Genomic DNA, 10165 nt, shown 5'->3' with positions numbered 1-10165 from the left:
TATTACTTATTCCACGCTTCGACTCTTCATTTTAGAGTCGCGTAATATTAGCTCGTTCGAGACTGGACACTTATCAATTTTTTAATTTGTATACATGCAAGCTTGTCTATGATTATTGTCGTAAGGATGATGCGGCATCTCTCGTACGAAAAACGTTATTCGTGAATTTTCCTGCTTACCACGACCGCTCCGCGCTTCTGGTACTCGATCGATCGTCGAGTTAGATAAGCTTTACCCCAAATTTCCGAATGTTCAGCTGCATTTCTTAGTTTTCGTTACCAGGTCCATCTAGCCCGTCAAGAATCAACGACTTTGTTCGTTTAACCGTTTGCGGTCCGACAAACGATCCTTCCGACTGACGTTTGGCCCTTTCTTCGAGAAAACGTAGCTGTCCTTCATGTTTCGTCTACGACGATGGTTTTTCAAAGACAACATTTAGCTACGTATCTTTCTTCGGTAAGATTTTGTCAACGACACGTTTAACTTCTCTTGTGGAAATTAAGTTGCCCTAAGTTTGAGCCTAACGACGTCTGGTTTAGCTCGAGGTTGTCTTCTTCACGGAAACGATCGTAAAGTGATATTTTAAGTTTTTAATTATTCAATTATTGAGTGTTTCTCACTGATAAGAGGAAACAACGATGAAAGTAAGAGAAAGAAAAATGAAGGACCACGACGGATTAACGATCGGTGTACTCGATGAAATTAGCGATTATTAGAGATTACTTTGTAGAGGCGTGTGTCCACAGGTTGTACAGATATACACACATAAACATAAACATATATATATATATATATATATATATATATATATATATATATATATACATATATCTATATTTTATTTACGATGTATTTATAGAAAACGAGAGAGGGTGCGTGCACTCGAGAAAGATCGTCGCGACGATGATTATTTCCGGGATGGCTGTAGCGCGCCCATTATTGTACTTCGAATTATTTTCGCAATGGTGCACCGAATGTCAACATGGCTGCGCATGATAATAAATTGTACTTCATTTTTTCAACGAGTTCCTTTTTCTTCGCTCCGATTCCACTCTTTTAACGTAAGATGAAAATTTAACGAAAACTCCAATTATACTTTAAACAGAGAATGCAAAGAAATCGATGTCGTGTGGATGAGAAACGGTTTGTGTAATCCCAGGTTATCTTTCCACGATGAAAATCGATACGGTAAGAGAGGGAAACACAGTTCTGGCCAAAGACTGTTTTCTTTTTCTTTTTATATATTAAGAATTTTTAATAATCAATATTGTCGGATATATATATATATATAATATATATATTATATATATAATATAATACATTATATTAATTGAGACAGTATGGACACAACGTATAATTGGCGCGGTAAGGTGACAAAGAAGCCTCTCCCTTGTCAGTGTCCCTTCGTCGGAGGGTTGCCAACTCCAGTCGCGAATATTAAAGGTCGTTATTACACACCCTCGGTTCTCTCTGTTTCTCTCCACTTTTTAACTTCTTTGTATGGTTTTTTGTGTTTTTTTTTGTTTTTTGTTTTTACAGGCCCAACCGCGGGCGGAGGTCTCCCCTCCACGCTTATCACAAGAGGTTTCTCTTAAGCATTAAGTCTCAACGATCGATAAACCGCACGTCTCCATAGAAAGGGAACTCCGTAATCTTATCGGTGAAGTAAACGAGTCGCAATTTTATTCCGGTTGGCTACTATTGCGCCCACTCGTAAACTCGACGACAGAAATTCTATAAAGAAAAGCAAATCTCGCTTCTCCATTGTCGAGCTTTCTACGGAGACGCGAGACGCGTCTCGCCCCTTTCGGTTACCACTATCACCACCTTTGTCACGGCTCTCTCCTCGCCCCGCCTCTCCCCAAAGGCTAATCACCCTCGGCTATTAATTTCTCTCTCTTTTCTTTTTTTTCCATTTTTCTTGCCACCTTCGTTCGCAGCGTATTATACTATTTAGTCTAATCCCTGATATATAACATGAACCTCGTTCACAATCGTAAAAAAAAGGATCGTGTGACGAAAATACACGCAAGCGCCGAGCCACCCCCGTGACACGCCAGCCGTGTCTTCGGCGTGTCCTTCTCGTCGTGTCCAGTGTCGGTATTGGGGCGCTCTTTCCAAAAAAAAAAAAAAGAAAATCCAATCGATCGCGAGGTCGAATGGAAAAAATGTAAAAGTTGCGAAGAGAAGAGCTACGTATCACGTAAACGAGTTTTTTTAAAAATCGTGTCGGGGTACGAATAAAAATACAAGGGAAGTACTAAACGTAAGCTAACGTAAAAATTCGTAAAAGCACCCTCTTCGACTGTAACCACCAACAACGCCCCCGGTTCGCGAATCTTCGTAATCTCCGGCGCCATCGTCCGACCGGAAAAGAAAAAAAAGAAAAATCGCTCGCGCGTTTTCACCTCGTCGCCTACTTTGTACAACCATACTACACAGTGTGCTATTTCGTTTGCTCAATAAATATTCGATAAATATATTGTATTTCATTATAATATATGTATATCATCGTATTGCCGTAGTTAATAGTAATAATAATAATCGCACTATGTTATCATCGCCGTAGTCGCTCTCGTTTTACAATTATCGGTAACCGTTAGGTATCGTTAGATTTTTATATTATTATCGTTATTCTCGTAGCTGAACTTGCGCCTCGCGTGCACCCTATATTCCTATCGAACCATCTCAACGCACCGCGGACATTTACAACAAATATCTTATCTCTTTTAATAACATTTGTCTGCACGATTCGTTACAGTGTGTCGTAGTATCGCAAGTATCGTTCGCTGATACATGGCAAATCCGAGATAAATCGCGATCCGTCCACGATGCGTCGACGTACGTCTCCCCACCCACAAATAGAAACAAAAACACGGAAACAATTATCATCTTGCTACTCCCTACGTTAAATCAATCGTTCGTCGTAAATCTTCAGTTCCTGGCGAGCAGAGATGGGCAGGATTTCGTTCGAGTAATAGACTCCTAATTATAGCCATACGGACAAATTTCGTTTCGTCGTTTAAATCGTAATCCTTACTCGACAGACAACGGATCAGAAGTGGTTTGCCTTTTTAATTCGTTATTCGAAGATTTTCGGCCAGATAAGAAATTTTGTCCATCTCCGTTGGCGAGCTTAGGTTTTAGCAAAACGTTATACTTCGATCGTTTCTCGCTTTTCGCTTAATTGCGCGTTTACCGGACGCCTACGTCTCGATTCTCACCCCCTCTACCCAAGAGTTTCGCATCGAATTCTTCACCAACTACTTTCACCCCCTGGATACTTCCGAAATCGACGGAGCATCCGAAATGGGAAAGTTCAGCGTGGGTGGCCCGGGATATCGAGTCGTTTTTCACCCTCGAAACGTTATCGCTAATCCACACGTGTCGTTCCTCTCGCCTCGCCGTTACCACACCCTCCCTCCCTCCCTCCCTCCCCCCCGACTCTACTAGAGAAAAATCTATCTTACGTAGAAAAAGTTCTCGTGCGCACTGCCACGGCCGCGGGCACTTCCGGTCGCGGTCGGAGATCGCTTTCTTTCGTTCGGTTCCATTCGAATTAAAGCCTTTTCGTTTTCAGAGCCCGCTGGCTCGAGTCTAGATGTTTTCTATAAACCCATCAACGCGAACAGAAAAAGAATAAACCCGATAACTATTCGGAATCGCGTCGCCCGTTCACCATAAGAATTTGTAAAGGATCGGATAGCGTGCATCGTTCGTAAACGGTACAGAAGCTAAACCACTCGGAAAGCGATTCCCTCCGCGCGGTAGTCCCGTTCGAGCTGCGGTGCGGACGATTTTTTAATGCACTTTCGGTTCAAGGCAGCTCGAGACGCTATACAAAATGCTCCAGTGGATGCCCCGAGGAAAAACAACACGACGTCGCCTCGAATGGGACCTCGCCTTGAGCGGAAACCTGGTAGGGTGGGAGCAAACAGCTCGTCGCGGACGTGACCGCGAATCGTCACCGTTCGATTCTTCTTCGCGTAATATATCTTCCTAAAAGCACCTTGCAACTTCGTCGGGAATACCTAAAGCTACTTTACAATTCGTTCTACCTTAATTGGCACTCTACTCTATCCCCTAAAATCGTAGCTATCAGGCTGCGTACGATGTAACTAAAATCAGCGAGAAAAGAGCGTTCGCAGCGTGCACGTATCCCGAACCACCCTGGTTTCGTTTTTGTTATAGTTCCCCGTGGATTTGGTACGCGTAATCGTCGGTGTCCCCGTTTAACAAAATTAGAACACGAGGTGTCTCGTTGCAATCCCTATTGGCATCGAGGAAAGTATTAAAATTTCTTACGTGTCTAACGTGATCGTTTCTTCGATCCCTCGACCATCCTTCTTCGCCTCCTTTCGCAGCTAGGAGCTAGGAGCTACTTTCCGAATCGAATCTTTGGGTAAGTTCGTATTTGTTCAATGTTTTCTCGTTTCCTTTCTTTCAACTTACTTCCGAAATTATAATCCAACGTTGCGTGCTCCAATTAAAGGTTCAAAGGAACTCCCAGCCGAGGGATCGAAATCCTCGATCGAACGGATCTAGTGTGCTCGTTCTAGATTTTCTTCGAATCTAGGATACGGGTTCGTTTGTCTGTCTCCCTGCCTGTGTGCGCAATAATATCTATTATACACGTTTTTGGTGTTGAGCCACCGTGCGAATCGTTCGCGTTCCAACTAATGGCGACGCAGAATATTCCCGAAATAGTTTTTTTTTTGTTTTTCTTTTTACAAAATTAATTTATCAACCTCGATTCAAACTACGTTAGTTAGAAAGCTATAGTTGCAGTCGTAAGTATTCCAGGGATTGGTATTTCGAACAAAATTCGTCCGTGGAAATACTGTCGGCGATGTCAGTCGAAATTCGATTCGCTGTCGCGTTTGGCAACGCCAACGATTCGACGACGATTCGGAGCGACACACCCTGCGTATGCTTCAACGTACCCTAACGCCTCGCTTCAAATATTTACATTAATAATCGTTTTCTCCCGTAGTAACCGTAGTCGTAAAGCAATTAGTAGTTAATTAGTAGTAGTAGTTAGCGGTAGTAGCGTTCCTCCTCGATTCGCGGTAACTGGTGTATCGACGTTAATAGCGAGTAGGCGGTGTAATAGTAACAGTTTTATGCGGTAGTGACCCTTTCCTCTCGCCTTTATAATTAATAGTAGAGTAGCGGTAATAATAGTAGTGTTTACAGTTTTATAATAGCGCTGGTAGTAATTAGTAGTAATAGTAGTAGTAGTAGTGGTGGTAGTAGTAATAGTAGTAGTAGTAGTAGTAGTAGTAGTAGTAGTAGTAGTAGTAGTGGTAGTAGTGGTAGTAGTAGTAATAGTAGTAGTAGTAGTAGTAATAGTAATAGTAGTAGTAGTAGTAATAATAGTAGTAGTAGTAATAGTAGTAATAGTGGTAGAGTAGTGGTGGTGGTGATATTAAAGTGGTATCGCTTGTTCAATGGCGGTGCTGTTGTCGATTGCGCTGGTAGTGGTGGTAATTGCGGTACGGTAGTAGATAATAGTAGTAATAGTCTCCTCGTAGTATTCACAATAGTCGAAGCGGTATTATCGTCGCTTCGTATAGCGTTAATAGTGGTAGAAGCATTTATAGGAATAGTAACGTTGTATCACCGCGCCAATTCTTATCGACGCTCGTTATTGCTACACTCGATCTTTGTACTATCGCTACGAACCGATTGACAGGGTGCCTGCCACCCCTTTCTTCTCGTTGTGTCATTTGTCCCGACTCAACGCTGGGGCTTTCTACTAACATGCTTTTGTCTCGTTTCTTGCTACCCTTTGCCTACTCGCAATAGAAAGGTCTAGAGGACGCGTGGTACTTGGTAAGTATCGAATAACTCAACAAATTTACGCTTCCAATCGAAGAATCTTGTATCGTCTACATCGCCGTCTTAGAATGAAATTCATTTCTAAATGGAAACACTAAATGGGAGGTGTCGATTCAGCGTTGTATCAACGTTCGACGAGCCGAGTGTATTGAAAGCGCGCGCAAAAGCACCCAAGCAAACAAGGTCAACCATCGGGATAGGAAGCGTACAACGAAAAATCAACCATCGTCTCGTAAAACGATCGCCATCGTGTTTCTGGCGAGTTAAAAACGAGATAAAACGAGGTTTGCAGTCGTTTCGGCAAGGGGCGCGAGTCATCGATCGACGATCGATGATCGAACGTTCGTCGGTAATAGGCAAGAGTACGCCGAACCCTTTTAACGGCACTCGAAGAGAAAAAAAAACAGTAAAGTGACTCGACAAACTCAAGAAAAACTGCCGCGAAACTACCCGATCGTCTAACGAGTACATTAAGCGGATTTTAATAAGGGCTTCCATGAGAGTAGATATCTTAGGAGTTACAAACGGAACAAGTCACCCCTCGTGTGCTTGGTTTCGAGACCCTTTCGCTACCGATTCTTTAAACGAACATCCCTTGGATCCGAACAATTTTGACTAGAATCGAATTTTTGGACGTCTATCTTTATCGAGTCATCTGGCATCCATTCGAAGCGAGAGGTATCGTAATTTTCCGTTTTGTAAGCGTTGAAATCGGCAGCGGAAGGGTAACGATCCCAGAGTTTGTTTCTCGTCGTCGGACACCCCCTTTAACGCACAGTCGACGGAAAGCACTTTGGACAATAATACATAGTTAGGACCTTTGTTCGTTGTCGTCGAGTTCGATTTCGCGCAATCTCCATGACGCACGCTAAATTCCTAATAGTTAATAGAATTATAGATAATCTCTCACTATCTCGAGTTGCTCTTTGCGTCCCGTATATTCGTTCACTGTTTCGTTGCACATCCTTCTCTGCTTCGACATCATCCGCGCGGCTTCTTCGTCGTCGTCACTCGACGTATTATCGATAATGTATCTCGTAAATTAGTTAACCGCTTAATTTACCAAATAATCAATATTAAATATTTACTTTGTTTCTAACTAGCAGCCTCTGGTGACTAGTCCACACTAGTCTTTTCATCTCTGTTTCTCTGTTCACTAGTGTTAGCACTAGCCTGAGCATTAGGCGATTATAACGATACATTTTCTTTATAAAGTTATTAATCATTATTATTATTGTTGTTGTTGTTGTTGTTATTATTATTATTATTATTGTTATTATTATAATTATTATAATAATTATTATTATCCGTGGGTCGTGGACCGGTTAGATTTGACCGACTCGTCGATCGGATCCCCTCGACCATTTTTTTCTTATTTTTTTTTTCTTTCTTTCGTATAAACGCTCGATCACCGAGAAGAAGCTTCCGTCGCGTCTCGACTAAACGCCTCCTTCACCGTCGCGTCTAAACAAGCGTGTGTGTTCCTTCATAAATATTATAAAAAAATATAATAGAAAATTATAATTTCGTTATAATATTTATAAGCTACTCGATTGGCACTAGAAATTTTTTCTCGTCTTCATTTTTGTTTGTTCGTTGTCTCCGTTTGTTTTGCTAACCTCCTCTTCGAAGAGCGTGCTGATTCGTGTTCACCGTGTCTGTGTGTGCGTGTGTATGTTCCGTGTGTGTTTCCGTGTACGTCACTCGCTACTCTAAAGTCCTCTAAAATTTTACAAAATACCGCGCTCGCGAATCCGGATGTAACGAACGGGCCGCGTGTATGTACAAAAACGCATTTCTTTCGAAGGGCTTCGAAGCAGGAAGAATAGGACACATCGTTATCAATAATCGCGCGAAAACGACGATTCTCTAAGAATTCTTTCGTGTTCGTTTACGATTTCGTATTTTTCTCGTTTTTTTTTTTTTTTTTTTTTTAGTTTTTTTTTCTTTCTTTACGTTAAATCGTCTATGGGTCCAGTCGACGGGACCGATCGGCGACGATCGGAAACGTTCGAATAGGAGACGAAGTTTCGGGGTCCTTACTCACGTCCTTCGAGGACACTTAAGAGAGGGAGAGAGGGAGAGACAGAGTTACGAATTGTACCGCGGCGAGGGAGTAGAAGAATGGTTCCGGTAGCGGAGGCCTTTGCGTCGATGCTTCGACGAACAGAGTAACAATTAATTGACCGAAACGTTAACCCCCCGAGGCAGAAACCAGTCCTTCGAGCATGCTAGGTTTCCGTTACTCGTTACGATCACCAACTATTTCCAACCGATCTAGTATTAACAGACGACGAACATCCCGTAACCAAGCGCGAAAACAAGTTCGATATACTATACGTACGTTTAGCGGGGATATTTAAGTGTTTCCGTTGCTTGTTGATACATGAAAATGACAGAGCAACGGAGACGTTGAACTGTGAAAGTTGAAAATTCACAACGCGGAATATTTCCTAGGTCGAGAACGGATCCTGAACGTGCGCGAAGCACAAGTCCACGGAGGATCAAAGAGTTTGCCTCGCGATTCGCGAGGCTCGACCGACGATAGACCGACGCGCCATCCGCGGCCGTCGGTTTCGCCTACGAAGCAGTCGCGCGGCCCTCCCACCCTCACGACTGGTATCGCGCGCCGGAAGTTCCTCGATCCCTCGGCGGCGTCGGCTTAAACTACGATCAGACTCTCAGGCACTCGATTCTCCGCGGGCTTAAGTCGCGAAGCTGAACACGACACGAGGAATCCTGGCGATTCCCATCCGGCTCAGGGTTATTATCGTACGCGGTGGTGAGTAACGACCCCGTGGAACATGCGAGCTTCTCGAAACTTTCCGGTCTGAGCCTCCAGTGTCACGGGGGAGACTTCGGTCGGCCGCTTTTGTCTTGCATCACTTGTTGCTGTTGTTGCTGCTGTTGTTGTTGCTGCTGTTGCTGTTGTTGCTGCTGTTGCTGCTGCTGCTGAGGTTGCTGCTGCTGCTGCTGCTGCTGGGACTGATGATGGTGGGACGTTGGATCCCCCGTCACCCCGAGATCGCCGCCCATCATGCTACCGCCGCTTTTGTCCACCACGCTGCTCGTGTGCACCGGATGAAAGTATCGTTCTGGAACATCGAGGTCAGTTCATGGTTAGCTGGTATGGATTTTTTGGTGTCCAAGTGTCGTTCCGAAAATTGATGACCGTGGTTTGTAGGTGGTGAGTGGCCGGGGGTTGCTTTCGAATGTTCATCCGTTCTGGCGTGTAGACAAACAGAGAATTTGTACGGATCGTTGATTGGTTCCGATGTCGGTGTAAGAGTTTACGGTGCTCAACTTCGATCGATCGTCCAAACGTTTTTAAATAATCGCGGCATTACTGACCTTCGTCCATGGCGGATGGCGGTTCGCTGGCGGTCCCGGTGATGATCGGAGCCATCATGTTGTAGTCGTCCTCCAGGTTGATGAAGGGTGCAGTGTTCCAGCGGGGTGGTACGTTCGATACCGATCTCTGGGTAGCCACCGGCCTCGTCACCGAAACGGGCGACGAAAACAGGGACAGGTTCGTCGGTGAGATCACCCCCGACATCGAGCCGATGGTGGGATACGTGAATATTTGCTGTAAAAAAATAAAAGACGTTTGTTGTTTAAATGATTTTCGTGTCGTAACTTGTACGGTAAACGATACCGATCGATCGTCCGCTCACCTGTCCAGGCTGGGAGTGGAAGTGAGCAAAGGTGTACTCCCGGCTGGTGTGGGGTGCCGTGACGAGGATCCTGGCCGGACTCTTCCTGCCCGCAGGATCGACGGAGGTCTGGCAGCCGGAGCCGACCAGGCCCACCGCTGCCGCGGCCGCCATTTGTTCCTGGTTCGACGCAAGTTCCGATGGGTCCGTCGGCGACGTCGACGAGGTAGGAGGCGAGTTCGAGCTCGCGGCCGTCAGTTCGCCCGTCGACCTGATTATGGCCACTGGCCTCGCCATCGGGGCTGGCGGGGGTGGCGGTAGCATCGAGCTCGGGTAATACTGTGAGAACTTTTGTATACCAGTGCGGGGTCCGGCTAGCTGCGCCTGGAAATACCACACACCCACCGATCAACGTCGTCGACCCGCGCGTGATCCACTCACCCCGTTTTCTGCTTTCTTTTTTCTTTTTCTTTTTTTTTTTCACTTTATCGCTGCGCGTGCTTTACGTTCGCTTCGATCCCAGAGTGTCCGACCCCTCGTTTGCGACCGACTACTCGACCATCCGTCTCTCGCGCGAGAACGACTAGATTTTGTCAAGCGTTCGAGAGGTACGCGAGTCCCGGAATCTCTCGGAGGCAATCTTTTATTTTTTCCCCATGTTCTAGCAGCCA

General features: G+C 44.9%; 1 protein-coding gene across 1 annotated transcript in view; it reads right to left on the bottom strand.

The window, feature by feature from the left end:
* Positions 1-29: 29 nt before the first annotated feature.
* LOC128886762 (ras-interacting protein RIP3-like) overlaps positions 30-10165 on the bottom strand; it is a 22593-nt gene continuing 12457 nt past the window's right edge. Inside the window, exons 3-5 of the mRNA XM_054141924.1 lie at positions 9516-9887; positions 9193-9427; positions 30-8936 (exon numbers count right to left, since the gene is read on the bottom strand). Coding sequence (XP_053997899.1) covers positions 8686-8936; positions 9193-9427; positions 9516-9887 — 858 coding nt within the window. The 3' untranslated portion in view covers positions 30-8685. The remainder of the gene's footprint in view (positions 8937-9192; positions 9428-9515; positions 9888-10165) is intronic.

This window comes from Hylaeus anthracinus, unplaced genomic scaffold (assembly GCF_026225885.1).
Source record: "Hylaeus anthracinus isolate JK02 unplaced genomic scaffold, UHH_iyHylAnth1.0_haploid 11985, whole genome shotgun sequence".
NCBI lineage: Eukaryota > Metazoa > Arthropoda > Insecta > Hymenoptera > Colletidae > Hylaeus > Hylaeus anthracinus.
This window is presented reverse-complemented; position numbering and strand designations above follow the sequence as displayed.